The sequence below is a fragment of the Salmo salar genome, chromosome 05, assembly GCF_965601325.2.
Source record: "Salmo salar chromosome 05, fSalSal1, whole genome shotgun sequence".
NCBI classification, from domain to species: Eukaryota; Metazoa; Chordata; class Actinopteri; order Salmoniformes; family Salmonidae; genus Salmo; species Salmo salar.
The window spans coordinates 72830835-72851798 of record NC_138295.1 but is presented as its reverse complement, the minus strand read 5'-3'; the positions used below and the strand labels follow the sequence as shown (position 1 = coordinate 72851798).

The window sequence follows — 20964 nt, the reverse complement described above, 5'->3', positions numbered from 1 at the left end:
GTGTGTGTGTGTGTGCATCATCCCTGACCCTGTCTCTCTTCTCTCTTCCTCAGCCACTTAAAGAAGGAAAGCGACAAGACCCTGTAAGGGAGGAAAAGAGAGGGGGAACAAGCCCACGGATGACAAACCCACAGGAGGAAGAAAGGAGAGAAATATCTGCAAAGGAAGAAGAAAACAACAAAACAGAAGCACTAAAACAATGAAGGAAGCATCATACTGTAGGAACCTGAAGAGAAATGAACGGATTGAGAAACCTGATGAAAAAAGGGAGAGAGAAGTGAAAACGTTGCTCACAGTCTGTGTTGTCTGTACTATACCATAGCCCCAGACTCTGGGCGCATCACAGCGTATGTTGTACGACTCCAGTCAGTTTTGTATTGTGCCCTGTATGGTATACTAGGTGGGAGCAGCAATATAATACAGTACAGTCTGGTGTAAATGACCTTATGCCAGGAAGAATGTGTACATGAGGCTCTCTTTTATGTCATTGCATGTAGCTAGGCGCTTATTGTGAACTGGTTGAACTCCTGGTTCTATTTTTAGTAATCGCCCTCTCTTTCCTAACAGATGGGTGGTGTGTGAGTATGCATGAGATCAGCGATTAAGAAGTGTCATATTATGTTAACGATTAATAGTATTGTTATTATTATTCATGTCTGTTTGTTGATAATTCTATATACATATTATTTGTATTGTTATTTTATTTTATTACATTTTCATGGTATGGCGGTTTCTTTAGTTTTTTATTGTGAAACGAGATGCAAATGAAGGAAAAAGATAAACTACATAATTTTTTTGGGGGAAAATATATGATCTCTGATGTGGTTATGTACAGTATGTTCTCTCCTCTCTCTCTCTACACGAACACGTGCATTTCTGTCTTGGTTTTTATATAAAACACACATAAAGCATACAGTGACAGTCAAAAGTTTGGACACACCTACTCATTCAAGGGTTTTTCTTTATTTGTACTATTTTCTACATTGTAGAATAATAGTGAAGACATCAAAACTATGAAATAACACATGGAATCATGTAGTAACCAAAAAAGTGTTAAACAAATCAAATATATATTTTATATTTGAGATTCTTCAAAGTAGCCACTCTTTGCCTTGATGACAGCTTTGCACACTCATGATATTCTCTCAACCAGCTTCATGAGGTAGTCAACTGGAATGCATTTCAATTAACAGATGTGCCTTGTTAAAAGTTAATTTGTTTGAGCCAATCAGTTGTGTTGTGACAAGGTAGGGGTGGTATATAGAACATAGTCCTATTTGGTAAAAGAACAAGTCCATATTATGGCAATAACAGCTCAAATAAGCAAAGAGAAATGACAGTCCATCATTACTTTAAGACATGAAGGTCAGTCAATACAGAAAATGTAAAGAACTTTGAAAGTTTCTTCAAGTTCAGTTGTAAAAACTATCAAGCGCTATGATGAAACTGGCTCTCCAGTTTGCGCTTAGTGGGACTATCATTTGTTTTTCAACAGGATAATGACCCAAAACACACCTCCAGGCTGTGTAAGAGCTATTTGACCAAGGAGAGTGACGGAGTGCTGCATCAGATGACCTGGCCTCCACAATCACCCGAACTCAACCCAATTAAGATGGTTTGGGATGAGTTGGACCGCAGAGTGAAGGAAAAGCAGCCAACAATTGCTCAGCATATGTGGTTAACTCCTTCAAGACTGTTGGCAACGCATTCCAGATGAAGCTGGTTGAGAGAATGCCAAGAGTGTGCAAAGCTGTCATCAAGGCAAAGGGTGGCTGCTTTGTAGAAATCTAAAATATATTTTGATTTGTTTAACAGTTTTTTGTTACTATGTGATTCCATGTGTTATTTCATAGTTTTTATGTCTTCACTATTATTATTCTACAATGTAGAAAATATAAAACAATAAAGAAAAACCCTTGAATGAGTAAGTGTCCAAACTTTTGACTGGTACTGTATATCGAATTCCTTTCTTCTCCCTCACCGAACTGTCTCACTCCCTTTCTCTCCCTTCTCCTCTCTCCCTCCCTCTCTCCTTCCCTCTCTCCCTCTCCATTCCCCCTCTCTCCCTCCCTCTTGCTCTCTCCTTCCCCCTTCCCCTCTCATCTCTCCCTCTCCCCCTCTCGTCTTACCTTCCCTCGCCCCCTCTCCTCTCTCTCTCCCCTCTCCTCTCCCTATTTCCTCTCTCCTTCCCCTCTCTCTCCCTCCCTCTCTTCTTCCCCCCCCCTCTCTCCTTCCCCTCCCTCTCTCTGGGTGAGTGCAGCTAATAGGAAAAATATGTATGGGATGAGTGTGAGACAAGAACGTTGTGTAGCACCAGTGAGCACCAGCCCTGTACAGCCAACATTCCAGACCACACTGTAAAAGAAAGAAGGAAACTGATAGGAGGAGCTGGAAGCGTGTGATTTACCGATGCTGTTAGAAGCTCAGGGCTGACTGTGTTCTAGGCTAAATGTGACAAATGCCTCTGTGCTGTTTAGAATAAATGCTCCTATAGTTTGTATTAATAATGTTTCAACCACAAAGAGGCAACTTCACCCTCTTCATACATTACATGTGATGGTGTGACTTACGATTCCCTCTTTATACCAAGTGAAGTTAAAACCATACAGTATTTACATGGTAATTGCATATGCAGCTGGACCGTACTATGTTAGCATGCTACAGTCTGACTATTCACATAAAACTGTTTTACTTTGATCTCTATTTACAGATAGGAACTGACAGGGTGGGTCTTTGCCTTATATTCTGTTTATAGTGCTGTATAGTCAGCCATGCTACCATTCAGAAAAGCTACTGTACTCTGTATTAACCATAGGAATAACATGCATTCAACAAGAGTTCATTAGTAGTAAAGAAGTAATCAGAGGTATATTAGTGTCACACAGTGTTTAACTGGCAAGTGCTATTAGCCTTCTCCTGCCCTCATGTTGAGCTGAGATATTCCATGGTAAGTTGGTTGTGTGGTGTTTAAAGTCACCTTAGATAAGTATGTTGGCAGCATTCCGTATTGTAGCATCTACAGGACGATCCTGACATTCCATTCTGATGACATCAGGGAGATATTCTTAGAGCCATCCTTCACCAGGGCGAGTGAGAAGGACAATGTCAAAGACATAGAAATAGGTTGCATAGAATAAATAGATGTCATTTTACATGGCCTGTCCATCATTGCAGCTTGGGTAACACAGAAGTTCTGCCAAACAAATTGTTACAGTGTAATTACCATTTTATCATGTAATTTCTAAGTAAATGGACATTTCTGTGCCAGGCTTCCCTCGGCTTTCAATCAGGCAAGACTTTTTGTCAATGGTGCTGTCTGTTCTACCGGTAAGTGAACTACTTCTGTGATCACAGAGCCATGGACTGACTGACAGGCTGCCTTGTTTATATACTAATTGGAGTCACAGGCGTTTCAATGTTTCTTGTTTTTGCCAATCTGGTGAAGTATTCTCAGTGTCAGTCAAAGGGGGAGGCTCAGGCTGCACGACACTGAAATCTAATAACTACTCCCTTAGTCGTATGAAAACACACATATAAACCCTCACTCATTAACTCACTCATCCACTCACAAGCTGAGAAATATGCTGTCATGTTGCTCCATGTGATTAAGAACACAGACTCACTTGCCCGTGCGCACACACAAAAACACACACACAGAGACCTTTGTGTCTGAGAGAACCCTGAAGGCGACCAACACTACCTCCCAGACTCGCGACAGACACACATACCAGCGACAGACAGACAGACCAGTGAGCTGTGTTGACAGAGAAACCGCCTCACAGATACCAGTGTTTGCATCACGTTGACATGGAGCTGTGCCGGCAGTGTGGAGAAACCTCAGCTGGACAGGAGTCAGACGTCATCTCTGAACAGTCCACCACCTAAAGGACATCCAGCCAACTTGACACAACTGTTGGACACATTGGAGTCAACATGGACCAGCATCCATGTGAAACGCTTTGACACCTTGTAGAGTCCATGCCTGACGAATTGAGGCTGTTCTGAGCGCAAAAGGGGGTGCAACTCAATATTGTACACTCAGTGTATATTCAGTGTGTTAGAACAGTTAAGACATAGTCCTGTGTCTTGGTGAGCATTTAGAATTCACATAGAAGGCCAGGATCACGCAACACTGCCAGAGAAGATAGAAAATAGCAGGTAAAGACACTTTAATACACATTTTATCAACATTTATTTTGTGCCAATCGGAATGTCTGCAAAGGTGAAATCTTCTAGAATACATTTGGGGGTTTTCTGCAGCTGTATAAAAGGTAGAGAACTGGGTCACAGACCTACTGTATGTGGCAAGTTAATGTGCTGACTGACCTGTGTCTTCTTTGCACATAAAAGGGTTATAAGTGAATTGAAATACAATATCAAATCCATTACCTTCACAAAAAAGGTACAAAAATATAAAAAGCAAACCAAACAAAAATAACCATTGTTTTCAAACCACTCACTCGGCATATAGGAGGTCACTGAAAGTAAAATTCCATCTCATCACTACAGATTTAGGCCAACAGTTCATTTTTCAGCGCTAGCAGCTTGGGCTTCAGTTTTCCATCGTCGAGGTTCAGGAAGACTTTCTGCAGAGGTGCTGCCCAGGGCTTTGGGGTAGTTCAGATGGAGGGAGTAGAGTAGCCCAAAAACAACCACGAGAGCGTCTGGCCAGGAGCGGGAGTTAGTCATGACGATCTCATCCTCAAGGACAACGGATACATGGGCCGGTCTGATGGGTATACCACCCACCACCTCATTGTGCTGGCCCACCACTGAGAGAATGGAAACTCCATCCAGAATACCAGGGTTGATGAGTTCTCCCACCTTAATGACAGAGGAAAAAACTAAGTTTAAAAAACACAATACGAAAGAATGCATTGATAATGGTACAGGCTGTAAAACCAGGTGAATACCTCGCCGATTTTGAAGACATCAGAACTATCCTCTCGTAACAACAAAGGGAGACCAGCCAGGACTGCAGAACGGGCCCCGGTGATGTTCTTTTCTCTCTGTGAAGTGAACTAAAGAGAGCACATTTCACAATGTCATTTAGCATTTAAATAATCCAGCAGGTTGAGCTCGTCAACCCCAACATAGGAGTAATCTAATCTGGTTCCAGTCACAGCTAATAGTTGAAGCACATATCCATGTAGCGCATGGGTGGCCAATCTTATGCACAAAAAGCAGGTGTGGCTGCAGGCTTTTGTTCCAACCAAGCAGTAAACAAAGTATTGGTTAAAGATTAGTTGATCAAGTTGAATCAGGTGTGTCACTGCTTGGTTGAAACAAGAGTCTGCAGCCACACCAAGATTGTCCATCCCTGATCAAGTGAATCCCACTGACCTGCTCGTTGCATACTCTCAGGATGCTTGAGAACTTCCTCATGGGTGGTGGACTTCCCCTCCTTCTCCCTGAACAGGGTCAGCAGGCGGGGCGTGTGGTGGTCCAAGGCAGTGTAGAACGTCTGCTGCAGGCTCTGGTTGGGGATTCTCTGAAACTCAGCATGTACCTAAAGCAAAAGACAAAGCACACAGAACATCCCAATTTATGGCAGTCAGGCAAGTTGAGTCTGCCCTGAGAATTTTGTTACTGATAACCATGATTTGTGAGTACAACCAGAAGCCCATGTGACATATATCAAAAAGGTCTGAACTGCAATGGAAATGTAGATTGTTATGAGCACATGAATGGACAAAGAAAACTTTTCTTAGTCTGCTTAACCTGGACTTCGAGGAAGAGTGCTGGCCAGCGTGTTCTGAGATGCTCTACCGCGGGACTGGATTTAACTATTTCTTTGCGTCGGAGAGCAAATGTCTTCTGCGTGTGTTGATTGATGAGTGGCAGGTCTCGGTTTTCTTTCATCAACTCGTGGACCATCTCCAGCCTGTTTCTCTGTCACTTGGGTATGCGATTAAATTGAAGATTGTCCAAGCCATCCTATCAAGAATGTTGTGTTTTTGATCCCTTGTTATTTTCAGCACCGTTTCATGTCTCAGATATGCACAATTGCCCTCTCTCAGAGCAAACTCAACCTCCATCGATAAAGTGGGTATGACAAATACTTCAGGCCACCTGCCTAACCGCTCTGGTGGGGCGTCCTGTAACTCGCTGGCTGAGACTCCGGTTAAACCGAGGTCTGTATCACGTTGTATTCGCAAAACTTTCACCGTAGCCCTAGAAGGCAAGTCTTCAATGGTCTCTAAGTTGTAGAGCTCATTGTTGAAATCAGGGTCTTCATAAAGAAGACTGAAATCAAACTTCAGATGCAGCTTCTCCTTGAGCGTTGACATCAGCTCATTCAGTGAGTCAGGTTGAGAGGCCAGAATCACTTTCTCTATTCTGTTGTGGTTGAGGATAACTTTCAGTTTGATGGCTTCATTTACAAACCCTTCTGTGTCTATTTGGAATGTGAAATCTGAAGAAAAGAAAGGACACAGCGTCACCGGGGCTTAAAGCCACAGACTGAACTATTTCCATATAATTTCCACTAATAAAATGCCCCTTGATTTCGAAGAGTATTACCTAAAATACAGCTAACAACAACCGCGCGACTGTGTTATAATAAATTGTTTGCTGAAAGGGATAGCTATACGCCCACTGACCAACGCTATGGCTTGGTGATATGTGTTGAGAGCTGGTCAGTGAACCCACCTTCAGAAGTGGATACTTGGTCTGGATCTTCTTTGGAATCAGACTCCAGCCTTTGAATGTGTTTTTCAACCTCACTGATCCAGTGTGAATCCTCTTCCTCTTTACACTGTGCTGCTCAGGGGCAACCTGCACCACAGTGATCGTAGCTTCAGCCTGCTGCTGGCAGTCTGACTCTGGAGGGAAGGAGAAACAGTTGCACATGTAGATCTGTTAAAGTTGGAATCCGTTTTGGTAAAACGGCCACATCCGTTTGCGATATTACAACAACAAAGATGTCACTTCAAACAACAAAGAATGTTTTATTCCCTCAGAGAGCATTGCCTGTGTGATAGAACAGCAGTGTATGTAACTACTACTATTTTCGTCTATTACTTTGCTCAGCCTGGTCTCAGACTAGACGTAACATTGTAAAAGTAAATCCTGGATGTTCAAATGAGTATCATATGTTAAAGTTTGGTATGGTTAAATAAGACAGAAGGTTACTTAAGGCAAAAACGAAAGGGGGGTGGTTGGTCAGGTTGAATGGATGGGCGTATAATGGAAAAGTCTAGTAACCCAAAGGTAGCATGTTCTAATCTCATCACAGACAACTTTAGCATTTTAGCAACTTTTCAACTACTTACTACTTTTTTGCTACTTTGCAACTACTTAGCTAACCCCTCCCCTAACCTTAACCATTTAACCTAACTCTTAACCCTAACCCCTATCCTGTCTAACGTTAGCCAGCTAGATAAAATTAGCATTAGCCACCTAGCTAACTTTAGCCAAAACAAATAGGAATTCGTAACGTTTTGCAAATTCATAACATATTGTACATTTAGCAAATTCATAACATCACACGAATTGTAAATGAGTAACATACACAAAATGGATAATGGACATCCACAAATTATTACATACCATATGAAACGTAACAAAATACTAAATGGAACGTTTCGGAATTACGTACAGAATAATATGAAACGTTGAGACCAGGTTGCATTGCTGGATGCTCGTCTCCTCCTTTTCAAAAACAAAACCGGAATAAATGCAGTGGCGCTGCTTCACACTTTGAGGATCTCAGCTCTAAGGCCAGTTCCTGGACTTTACTATAAATGTAGGTTTTGTAACCGGCACTTTCAATGAAGATTCGCCATTGACAAACATTTTGGATCTGAGTAGAAAGCTTGCTAACGTTATTAGATAGACACCCGTGTAGCTACCCCTCCCATGTTGTATGTGGTTAGACGCTACAAACAATTGACTGTATGAAGCTACATATCTCCTTTATGCAACATCAACAGTCCACGAAGACGTTCTTCTCCTCTTCGTACGGAAAACGTCTACCTGGTACTCTGCTATCGTTTTTTCTAAGAACCCAAATATCTCGTCAGCAGCCGCTGTTAATTTATGGTTGAGAAATTCTCTCAACAACTATCTTTTAGACAGTTTTTATTGTTTATTATCTTCCATGCAAAATTAGCATGCACTTCTGCAGAAGATAAACACAGAAGCGCATGCCCCTCTGTGTAGGGCATCACAAATGATTGACTATCGCCCTCTGCTGGAGTGGAATGCGACAGTCTTCTTCTATGATATCATGGCGGTCCGCGAAAACAAACGTTTAAAGTGCATGTCGCCACCTACTGTGCTGGAGAATGCGATCAATCATGGTCTGCCTAATTCTGTACTACCAAACAATAAATCCCTACTAACTTCTACCCCCCCCAAAAAAAACTGCCACACCACCACAACCCATTAAACTTGATCTATATCATGCTGAAACAATCCACCCTTAAGACTATTCAGCATGTCTACAACCATTTCAACAGTAACATCTGTTACTCCCAATAACAACTTTTGCAGCATCCACAATAACCTTCAACTTGGCATTTCTGCTTTCCACAACCTGAGTCGTGTTGATAACCTTACCAATGAAAGCTAACTTTATTCACTATCAAAGTGTCCTTTGACACAGCACATTCATAAGCACAAGATTTCTGAACAGGTCTCGAAACCATGCCAGGTCCAGCAGAAGCACCAGCCCGACATTAGGTCCACTTAGTAAAGTAAGCTCCGTCATGGAAGCTCCACCATGGAAGCTCCATCATTCCACACTGTAGTTCCACTAATCTGTCTTACAGCCTCTGCATACGATACATCATGACTGATTCTATAGCTCTGAGTCTCTCTCTGCACCTGGGATCCACCAAATGCTGCACTATGCGCCCCCCCCCCCCCCCCCCCCCCCCCACACACACAATTACCTTCACATTGTTCTCACATTCACTGTAATCATGTTCCCCACATATTTCTGTCCTTTACACTGAGCAGCTACATGTCCCATTCTTCTGCATTTAAAACACAGCATTGGGGATGGGACAAATTCTCTGACATTGAAACTGATGAATCCTTTCTGTACTTGTCTAGGTAAAACCTTCTCAAACATCAGCAGCACTGATAAGCCTCAATCACTCTGCTTCCTGTCACATTTCTGTAATATCATCTATGGACATAGATATTGGGACTGCAGTGATGATTCCCCTCAACCTAGTATTGGCGCCAGGGACATTACTTCTAATATTCTTCCCATTAAAACCTCTTTGGGCTAGGGGGCAGTATTTTGACGTCCGGATGAAAAGCGTGCCCAAAGTAAACTGCCTGTTACTCTTGCCCAGAGGCTAGGATATGCATATAATTAGATTTGGATAGAAAACACTCTAAAGTTTCTAAAACTGTTAAAATTATGTCTGTGAGTATAACAGAACTGATATGGCAGGCGAAACCCCGAGGACAAACCATCCCCCCCAAAAAATAAATTCAGCCTACCACTGTTTCTAATGGCTTATTATGAGGCTTAATCCTCCCATGTTGCAGTTCCTAGGGCTTCCAACAGTCTTTAGAAAGAGTTTCAGGCTTTGGGAAAATGAGCTAGAATTTGTAGTTTTTCTAGGTGGCTCCCATTTTGGCTGTAATGTTTTCATGCACGTGGATGAGAACGCGTTCTTTGTTGTTTATCGCCGGTAAAGACAATAACGATTCTCCGTATTAAATTGTATAGTTTATTTACGTAAGTTTGATTATAAACGTTGTTTGACTTGTTTAGATAAGTTTATTGGTAACGTTTGGGATTCATTTTGTATGCATTTTGAAGGAGGGAAACCGGTGGATTACTGAATGAAGCGTGCCAGCTAAACTGAGTTTCTATGGATATAAAGGACTTTATCGAACGAAAGGACCATTTGTGATGTTCCTGGGACCTTTTGTAGTGCCAACAGAAGAAGATCTTCAAAGGTAAGGCATTTATTATATTGCTATTTCTGACTTGCTGGTTGAAATGTTTTTCATGTTTTTCATGCTTTTGTATGCAGGGCGCTGTCCTCAGATAATCGCATGGTGTGCTTTCGCCGTAAAGCCTTTTTGAAATCTCACACAGCGGCTTGATTAACAAGAAGTTAAGCTTTATTTTGATGTATAACACTTGTATTTTCATGAATGTTAAATATTTATTTAAATTTCGCGCTCTGCAATTTCCCCGGATGTTGTCGAGGTGTGCCGCTAGCGGGACGCCTAGCCATAACAGGCTTTCCATCAGGCTACCACAAAATATGAACAATCTACCATTTCCTATGAACTGGGCTAATCTGACTTCACCCATCTCTTTCTGTATTGCATTGGTTAGTTGGATAGGGTGTAAATGAGGCCCTGTGGTCTCATCAAACACAATCACCACTTTCCACTCCCACACATTATTACTCTTGCTTCTTACCTTTGCCCTCTTTATGCTTTCTTTACTAGACCATCCACTACTTTCAGTGTCAACTCTATGCTTCCTATGTCTTTCCACTACCGACCATTCCTTGATCTGCATCCTCCCACTCCAGACCATCAGAACTGACACCCATTCTGTTCACATTCCAGCACAACTGTTGCTTCTCCAAAATGTTCTCCATTTCGTCCACACTACTTGCCTCCATCTCGGCTGTCAGACTTCCAAACTTCTCACGCATCAACAACTCATTCACCCAGTTGACTCCACACAGTTCTCCAGGCACGAAGTCATTCAAACAAACCTCAAATCTTGTGCATCACAACACAACCTCCAAGCGAGCGCGTCCTCCTCTAGCTGACCGAACTCCTCTTTGGACGTCCCTACCCCATGGAAATCTTCTTGGGACGTCCCTACCCCATGGAAATCTTCTTGGGACGTCCCTACCCTATGGAAGTTCTTCGTTTCGTGCAACAGGGTCTGTATAACTCAGTATAACTCACCAGTATAACTCACTAAATGATTAGTGTGTAGATGCAGCCATTTGATAGACAGCTCAGAGATATTTCCACTGCCTTTACAGAGAATTAAAAGTGCTTTTATTTAAAGATTGGAGCCTGTGTCCTTTTCCTAACACTTGTATTGATTTCATCAAATAATGGTTGCTGTTCCCAACATGATCCCGCAATGCTGCCAGAGAAGAGAGAAGCTAAAAAAAAGACACTTCAATGAACACATTATCAGCCATTTATTATTTTCAACATTGGTTGAAAGAAGCAGCTCTCATTTCAGGTGGTATATTTAGTTACCATTGAACATAGCGTAACTGTATCATACCAATTCTCTATACATGTAAATACACATTAAATTATTATTCTTTTTTTCCCCTTGGTGCATTTTGGCATTAGGCTCAGAGGTAAGTATGACATTTGGTGTATGGAAGATCTTGCCACATTAAACACAAGGGAACAAACATTCTGAATACTAGGCTGTTTGCAACATCAGGGCAGATGTGACATATTACCATATATGAACAAGACATATTACTCAAGACCAATGCAAGGTTTATATACAGACAGAGAACAGTGGATCACATCATGTCCTCTGTGTCATCCTATAACTAATGAGCAGGGACTCCTGTTGCTCAGAAACACACTAACTGCTCTCTGTAAGAACGTGATATTAATCAGAGAGCAGTGTCCTGAGGAGGGCTATCTCCTGATTCTCCTCTCACATGTCTCTGTCTGCTGTCTGATTCTCTGTTCCCACACAGGGAACAGTCATGTGTTCTCCTCCTTGTAAACCCTCTTCATGTGGCTCCGTATGGTCTGAATCCATTGTGGCATTGGCCACATTCATGACACCTATATGTTTGTGAGCTGTCTGATGCTTCTTTAACATACTTGATGTGGTAAAGCATTTTCTACACACAGGACACATGTATGGCTTCTCCCCTGTGTGAGTCCTCATATGCACTATCAGAGATGTATTCTGGCTGAAACATTTGCCACAATCTTGGCATTGATGTGGTTTCTCCCCTGTGTGGCTCCTCATATGTAAGTTTAGGTGTCCGCGCTGAGTAAATCCTTTGCCACAATCATGACAGTGAAATGGCTTCTCCCCTGTATGACTCCTCAAATGCCTTTTCAGGAAAGTATCCCAAGCAAAATATTTACCACAAATATGACAACACTTTGCTCCGATGTGAGTTTGTAGGTGATCTATCATACTTTCTGTGGACTGACAGAATTTCCCACACACACCACAAACATGTTCTTTATCCTGTGTGTGCGTTTGCACGTGATTTAATAAAGAAGCCATGGAGTCAAATTGCTTTCCACATACCTTACAACTAGGAGCAGCATCCCAGCTTACACTGGGTCTTGAGTGTGATTTTAGATGGTTCAATTTCCTGTCCTTAACACTATGAGAACGCTGTCCTTTTACTGTCTTTGTTCTCTTTGATTTGAGTGGCTTTAACGTTAGACCTGACAGAGGTCCTCCACTCTCCATCCTGTCAATATGTCCTCTGTTTTCACTCTGAGCTGCAGAACACTCTCTATCTACTGCAGAAAAGGGCTGAGACTCTCTGGTTGGTTCTGATACACCATAGTCTTCTACATAAGGTTCTGTTTTGATCTGTTCAGTTGAGGTGCTGGGTAGAGAGTATCTCTCTTCATGTGAGAACTGAGTTGGGTCCTGATAATAGTCACTTGATACACAGCCGTAAGAATTTATAAACTCGTTGAAATTGTTCTCATCCTCCTGACTGGTCCTTGGTTCATTCTGTTCATCTTTCATCCGTGTGGGTTCTGGGTCCTTCTGCCCCAGACTGGGGCTCCACTCCTGCTGTTCATCAGACACGGTGACCGTGAGCTGCTGGAGGTCTGGAGATAATGGGGAGAAAAACTCAAAAACTGACTTGAGGCGTAGCTAGACTTACGATAATTATATTTTTACAGACCTTGGTTTTGTAAATACTCTACCAAATGTATTAAATTGAAAGCTAATCGTAATTCATATGAAATTAACGTTATTAAAACAAACACACACCTGCTCGTCTATGTAACTTGATCTGTGGCTTAGAACGAATATCCAGCATGCTCCGTAGACGCCTGTTCTCCTCCTTTGTGTGAGAAACCTCTTCCTGGTACTCTGCTATCGTTTCTTCAACGACACCAAATATCTCTTCAGCTGCCGCTATTAATTTCTGGTTGAGAAACACTCTCAGGTACTCCATTTTAGACATTTTTTGAGAAGAAACGCTATCTAGCTAGCCAGGTTAGCCAGCTAGCTACCAACGTAAACAAAGTCAACAAGACAAAGAGCGCTGTCAGTCTTTGTGCGTGCACGGTATAATACATTTTGCACTGTCGCCCCCTACTGGAGCGGCAGGCACAGGTCGTCGCGATCCTGCAGGTGGCGCCAGCTGTGCTGCTTTTGAGAAGAGGGCTGATTACAGTTTTTCTCAGTCGCTTTGGTGCATTTTTCACATCATCCCTAACATGTGCAAAATAATAAGTGCATTTCTCAGAACAATTTGTACAAACTGTAATATACAATAGATGTGTTTCTAAAGCTAGTCAGTCACTAAAAATCCTTAGTACATCTCTCAAAAGTAAATATTCATGCCAATGATCATGTCAGTGTCATCAGAATGATAAGTCATTGAGTCATTGTTCACGAACAAGGTCGTCAAAATGTTTAGGCATGTTGTCAATGGAACTGTGTACTTTGATAGTATTATCTGATGTAAACTTCGGCTACAGTTTGGATGACAGTTACTGTATTGAAAATGCACAAGGCTGCACTTCTATGGCGTATATCAATTTCAACAGTACTATTTACATATTACTGTATGTGGGTTATTGACTGAAAGAGACTGGACAACCCAGGGGGCACAAAGGAAAAACAACTAAATTAGAAAGAAACACAGGAAACCACCCCTAAGGCACAACTTTGCCCGCAGCGCTGTTCTAGTGCTGTCTCTACACATCCAGACGTTCCTGTCTGTCGGCCCACATATTCTCATCCACATCACACCGGATATTTTCCCTTCCGATGCAACGTGGAAAGAATCTTTTGGAATGCCTTATCCATCCTCTGCAGGCGTCTACTGTGATGTCCTCACATGCTGCATCCATTGCAGCCAGCAGGGTCATCTGTGTGTGTGGCTGATGATCGTACACCTTCCACCTCCATGCTGAAAAGAACTCCTCAATTGTGTTAAGGAATGGTGAATAAGGTGGGAGGAATTCTATGAGCATCCTCGGGTGGGTCACAAACCATTGCCTTATGATGTTTGATCGATGGAAACTCACATTATCACAAATGACCACATACTTTGGCAAATCCTCTCTAAACAGACCCCTCTCATCATCAGGGATGAGAGCCCTGTAGAGAGTCTCTAAAAAGTTGAATAGATGCTGGGTGTTGTATGGCCCTATAAGGGGGATATGGGTTAGGACACCATGCTCCAAAATAGCAGCACACATGGTGATATTTCCTCCTTGTTGGCCTGGCAAATCCACAGTAGCTCTGTGACCGATGATATTCCGACCCCGCCTTCTGCATTTGGTCAGGTTGAAGTCAGCCTCATCCATGTATACAAAGTCGTGAGAGGGTTCACTTGATTCCAACTCCATTATACGCTATATCCCAGAACACACAGTTGAATTTGTTTTGGTAAGGAAGAGTGACATAAAATGTACATACACTGCTCAAAAAAATAAAGGGAACACTTAAACAACACAATGTAACTCCAAGTCAATCACACTTCAGGGAAATCAAACTGTCCACTTAGGAAACAACACTGATTGACAATAAATTTCACATGCTGTTGTTCAAATGGAATAGACAACAGGTGGAAATTATAGGCAATTATCAAGACACCCCCAATAAAGGAGTGGTTCTGCAGGTGGGGACCACAGACAACTTCTCAGTTCCTATGCTTCCTGGCTGATGTTTTGGTCACTTTTGAATGCTGGCGGTGCTTTCACTCTAGTGGTAGCATGAGACGGAGTCTACAACCCACACAAGTGGCTCAGGTAGTGCAGCTCAACCAGGATGGCACATCAATGCGAGCTGTGGCAAGAAGGTTTGCTGTGTCTGTCAGCGTAGTGTCCAGAGCATGGAGGCGCTACCAGGAGACAGGCCAGTACATCAGGAGACGTGGAGGAGGCCGTAGGAGGGCAACAACCCAGCAGCAGGACCGCTACCTCCGCCTTTGTGCAAGGAGGAGCAGGAGGAGCACTGCCAGAGCCCTGCAAAATGACCTCCAGTAGGCCACAAATGTGCATGTGTCTGCTCAAACGGTCAGAAACAGACTCCATGAGGGTGGTATGAGGGCCCGACGTCCACAGGTGGGGGTTGTGCTTACAGCCCAACACCGTGCAGGACATTTGGCATTTGCCAGAGAACACCAAGATTGGCAAATTCGCCACTGGCGCCCTGTGCTCTTCACAGATGAAAGCAGGTTCACACTGAGCACATGTGACAGACGTGACAGAGTCTGGAGACGCCGTGGAGAACGTTCTGCTGCCTGCAACATCCTCCAGCATGACCGGTTTGGCGGTGGGTCAGTCATGGTGTGGGGTGGCATTTCTTTGGGGGGCCGCACAGCCCTCCATGTGCTCGCCAGAGGTAGCCTGACTGCCATTAGGTACCGAGATGAGATCCTCAGACCCCTTGTGAGACCATATGCTGGTGCGGTTGGCCCTGGGTTCCTCCTAATGCAAGACAATGCTAGACCTCATGTGGCTGGAGTGTGTCAGCAGTTCCTGCAAGAGGAAGGCATTGATGCTATGGACTGGCCCGCCCGTTCCCCAGACCTGAATCCAATTGAGCACATCTGGGACATCATGTCTCGCTCCATCCACCAACGCCACGTTGCGCCACAGACTGTCCAGGAGTTGGCGGATGCTTTAGTCCAGGTCTGGGAGGAGATCCCTCAGGAGACCATCCGCCACCTCATCAGGAGCATGCCCAGGCGTTGTAGGGAAGTCATACAGGCACGTGGAGGCTACACACACTACTGAGCCTCATTTTGACTTGTTTTAAGGACATTACATCAAAGTTGGATCAGCCTGTAGTGTGGTTTTCCACTTTAATTTTGAGTGTGACTCCAAATCCAGACCTCCATGGGTTGATAAATTGGATTTCCATTGATTATTTTTGTGTGATTTTGTTGTCAGCACATTCAACTATGTAAAGAAAAAAGTATTTAATAAGATTATTTCTTTCATTCAGATCTAGGATGTGTTGTTTAAGTGTTCCCTTTATTTTTTTGAGCAGTATATATTGCATGTTCCTTCCACAGCAATGGAAATGTGTGCAGTTTATGCTTACTGTACTATGTATCACTATAAAATGTTGCTGTAAAGTAGTTACATAGATATATGTTTTACCTGTACATACTGGTACCGTAGCTCCTTAACTCTGTCCTCATTCCTTTGGAATGGTACACGGTACAGCTGTTTCATACTCATCTGGTTTCTATGCAGCACCCTGTCGATGGTTGAGATGCTAACCGTATGGATGTTTTCAAAGACATCATTGTCTTCTATAATGGTCCTTTGTATTTCCCTGAGTCTCATGGCATTGTTTGCTCGGACCATGGTGCAAATAGCCTCCTCCTGTTGAGGTGTGAAAAGGCGTCCTCTGCCACCGGTTTGAGGTAATCTTGCAGTCCTATGTGGGGAAAAATGCAGTGATGCATCGCACACTTTCACATAGACAAAAACTATGCGAACACACATTTTACTGTAAAACATACAGGTGGATGCATGTAAGGTGCAGTATGTATCTGTATAGAGTATATTTCTGTATGCTGTGAAATACAAGTGGACTACTGTAATATGAAGCATTGTAGGAAGTATACAGTATACTGCTTATATACAGTAACTGTGCACTGTACATTGGTGGACATACCTGTTCTCTCTTCGAAACGTTTGAACTATTGAGGACACGGTTGATCTCCCAATATTCGGCTGCACCCTTCGAACCGCCTCAGCCATTGTAAGGCCATGATTGACACCATTGTCTACAATAGTGGCCCTTATGTCATTAGATATGCGCCTATGTCCTCTTCTGCCTCTTCCTCTGTTTTGCCTTCCACCATGCATCCTTGCTCCTCTTCTTCCTCCTCTTGGCTGTTGACCCTGTTCGTTTCCTGGTCCATCCATTATTGGAAAATTGCAACTCTGTGTTGTGGTCTGTCTATATACAGTGCCTTGCGAAAGTATTCAGCCCCCTTGAACTTTTCGACCTTTTGCCACATTTCAGGCTTCAAACATAAAGATATAAAACTGTAATTTTTGTGAAGAATCAACAACAAGTGGGACACAATCATGAAGTGGAACGAAATGTATTGGATATTTCAAACTTTTTTAACAAATAAAAAACGGAAAAATTGGGCGTGCAAAATTATTCAGCCCCTTTACTTTCAGTGCAGCAAACTCTCTCCAGAAGTTCAGTGAGGATCTCTGAATGATCCAATGTTGACCTAAATGACTAATGATGATAAATAGAATCCACCTGTGTGTAATCAAGTCTCCGTATAAATGCACCTGCTCTGTGAGTCTCAGAGGTCCGTTTAAAGCGCAGAGAACATCATGAAGAACAAGAAACACACCAGGCAGGTCCGAGATACTGTTGTGGAGAAGTTTAAAGCCGGATTTGGATACAAAAAGATTTCCCAAGCTTTAAACATCCCAAGGAGCACTGTGCAAGCGATAATATTGAAATGGAAGGAGTATCAGACCACTGCAAATCTACGAAGACCCGGCCGTCCCTCTAAACTTTCAGCTCATACAAGGAGAAGACTGATCAGAGATGCAGCCAAGAGGCCCATGATCACTCTGGATGAACTGCAGAGATCTACAGCTGAGGTGGGAGACTGTCCATAGGACAACAATCAGTCGTATACTGCACAAATCCGGCCTTTATGGAAGAGTGGCAAGAAGAAAGCCATTTCTTAAAGATATCCATAAAAAGTGTTGTTTAAAGTTTGCCACTAGCCACCTGGGAGACACACCAAACATGTGGAAGAAGGTGCTCTGGTCAGATGAAACCAAAATCAAACTTTTTGGCAACAATGCAAAACATTATGTTTGGCGTAAAAGCAACACAGCTCATCACCCTGAACACACCATCCCCACTGTCAAACATGGTGGTGGCAGCATCATGGTTTGGGCCTGCTTTTCTTCAGCAGGGGCAGGGAAGATGGTTAAAATTGATGGGAAGATGGATGGAGCCAAATACAGGACCATTCTGGAAGAAAACCTGATGGAGTCTGCAAAAGACCTGAGACTGGGACGGAGATTTGTCTTCCAACAAGACAATGATCCAAAACATAAAGCAAAATCTACAATGGAATGGTTCACAAATAAACATATCCAGGTGTTAGAATGGCCAAGTCAAAGTCCAGACCTGAATCCAATCGAGAATCTGTGGAAAGAACTGAAAACTGCTGTTCACAAATGCTCTCCATCCAACCTCACTGAGCTCGAGCTGTTTTGCAAGGAGGAATGGGCAAAAATTTCAGTCTCTCGATGTGCAAAACTGATAGAGACATACCCCAAGCGACTTACAGCTGTAATCACAGCAAAAGGTGGCACTACAAAGTATTAACTTAAGGGGGCTGAATAATTTTGCACGGCCAATTTTTCAGTTTTTTATTTGTTAAAAAAGTTTGAAATATCCAATAAATTTCGTTCCACTTCATAATTGTGTCCCACTTGTTGTTGATTCTTCACAAAAATTACAGTTTTATGAGATGCACCTTTGAGCAATTTAGACAACTGGTTGATTGTTGGTTGAACTAACACTTTACATTCCTTCATGAGTGAGGGTCAATTTCACCTGCACCATTCATCAATTCATGTTTTTGTACAAAAGGTCTAATAGAAATGTGTAAAACTATGCTTGACAGTTTATGACAAATAGTTCAACAATTTTGCATGTAATGGCTTATGCAAGGAACTAATGCCTAGATGTTTTGAGGGGAAAGACTATTCAACAGAGAACCATCTACTATATTTTGATCAACATGACATGAGCAATTGAAAATGTGGAAAAAAGCTGACACTTGTACATTATCAATTGCAATATGTACAAAAGCAATTGCAATTTGTTCAAAGGAATAAGAAATTGCTTTAATGATGTGCACAAGAGACTAGATGATTTGGAATTTGTACAAGTAGTATCAAGAATGGCACTTTTGATCTAAGAAATGCACCAAAGCGACTGAGAAAAACTGTAATAGGCAAAATGAATTCACCTCTAATCCCTTTTCATACTAATCATTGATCAGATTGAATAAGTATTTCCCAATCTATTGTTGGAGGTCCTCCAGTGTGCGCATTTCTATTAAAGCCCAGCACATAGACCTACATGTAGTAGACTGCAGAGCTGGTGGCACTGCTACAGCACTACTGGTGCAAATCTGAAGTTTAGATCAACCCTAGATCACAAAAGTACACAAAAAATAAAATACACCATAATGCTATTACTAATTCAACATTCTCATGTCTGCAATTAATTAAAGGAAGAGAAGAGGAGTGATGTACCGTGCCTTCAGAAAGTATTCATAACCCTTGACTTATTCCACATTTTGTTGTTAGTTTGAATTCAAAATGTATTTAAAAAAAAAAACTCTCACCCATCTACATACAGTACCTCATAATGACAAAGTGAAAAATGTTTTTAAAAATACATAAATATCTCATTTAAATAAGTATTCACACCACTGAATCAATACTTTGAAAAAACACCTTTGGAGGTGATTACAGCTTTGAGTTGTCTTGGGTATGTCTGTATCAGCTTTGCACATCTGGATTTGGGGATTTTCTCAAGCTCTGTTAAGTTAGATGGGGAGCGGCGATGAACAGCAATCTTCAAGTCTTTCCACAGATTTTCAATGGGATTCAAGTTTGGGCTTCAGCTGGGCGACTCAATAACTTTTATTGTTCTGAAGCCATTCCAATGTTACTTTGGCTGTATGCTTAGGGTCACTGTCCTGTTGGAATGCAAATCTTCACCCCTGTCCAAGGTCATTTGCACTCTGATCAGGTTCTCATTAAGTATTTGCATGTATTTGGCTCCATTCATTGTTTCATCCATCCTTACCAGTCTTCCAGTCCCTGCTGCTGAAAAGCATCCCCATAGCATGATGCTGCCTCCACCATGCTTCACAGTAGGGATGGTGTTAGACGGGTGATGAGCTGTGTCTGGTTTTCTCCAGACATAGCGCTTTACATTCAGGCCAAAGTGTTCAATTTGTCTCACCAGACCACAGAATCTTTTGCCTTATGATCTGTCTTTCACATTCCTTTTTTTGCAAACTCCAGGCATGCCGTCATGTGCCTTTTTCTCAGGAGTGGCTTCTGTCTGGCCACTCTCCCATAAAGCCCAGATTGGTAAAGTGCTGTAGAGACTGTTGTCCTTCTGGCAGGTTCTCCCATCACAGCCAAGGAACTCTGAGTGGTCATTGCATTCTTGGTCACCTCCCTGACCAAGGTCCTACTTGCCCGGTTGCTCCGTTTGGTTGGAAGGCAAGCTCTAGGCAGAGTCTGGGTAGTTCCACATTTTTTTCAATTTCCCAACGATGGAGACCACTGAGCTCTCAGAAACTTTCAACACTCTAGACATTGTTTTATACCCTTCCCCAGCTATATGCCTCATCACAATTGTATCTCAGAGAACTACAGAGTTCCTTGGACTTCATGGTATAGATTCTGCTTTGACATGCACTTCTTCTTTAAGTTTTTATTGGCGAATCGCAACCAACTGGCAGGTGCATACACCACCACCTACTGTTCTGGAGTGTGAGGCCGGTCACGACCAAAATATACCACTATATTCTCTCAACTAACCCTGAATTTCTAATAAAATAAAATAATTCCCTACAAACCTCACTACTCCCGTCATCCCCACATAAAATACCACCTTCTCCCTATTCCCGTACAACCTCTCTGACCCTGTCAAATAACCTCTCCCTTTCTACATCACACATTTCACAAAATAATGTTCAATTTCCTCTACCATACAGCCATTACACATTCCAG

The 20964-nt window shown here is 42.5% G+C and overlaps 1 protein-coding gene and 1 long non-coding RNA gene across 4 annotated transcripts in view; one reads left to right on the top strand and one right to left on the bottom strand.

Moving 5' to 3' along the window:
- LOC106605862 (uncharacterized) overlaps positions 1-2507 on the top strand; it is a 47704-nt gene extending 45197 nt beyond the window's left edge. For both annotated transcript variants that reach the window (XM_082975509.1, XM_082975508.1), the window contains exon 10: positions 54-2507. In XM_082975509.1, the coding sequence (XP_082831635.1) occupies positions 54-87 (34 nt within the window). In that variant the 3' untranslated portion in view covers positions 88-2507. The remainder of the gene's footprint in view (positions 1-53) is intronic.
- A 1672-nt stretch (positions 2508-4179) lies between these two features.
- LOC123743155 (uncharacterized) lies at positions 4180-8183 on the bottom strand. 2 transcript variants are annotated; one of them, XR_014392401.1, is made up of 6 exons: positions 7601-8183; positions 6652-6824; positions 5722-6415; positions 5344-5509; positions 4914-5021; positions 4180-4824 (listed from the first exon to the last, which is right to left on the bottom strand). It is a non-coding gene; the product is annotated as an uncharacterized LOC123743155 (long non-coding RNA). The 2 variants fall into 2 exon arrangements; XR_006769965.2 differs by lacking the exon at positions 5722-6415 and having other exon boundaries at positions 7601-8174.
- Positions 8184-20964: the final 12781 nt, after the last annotated feature.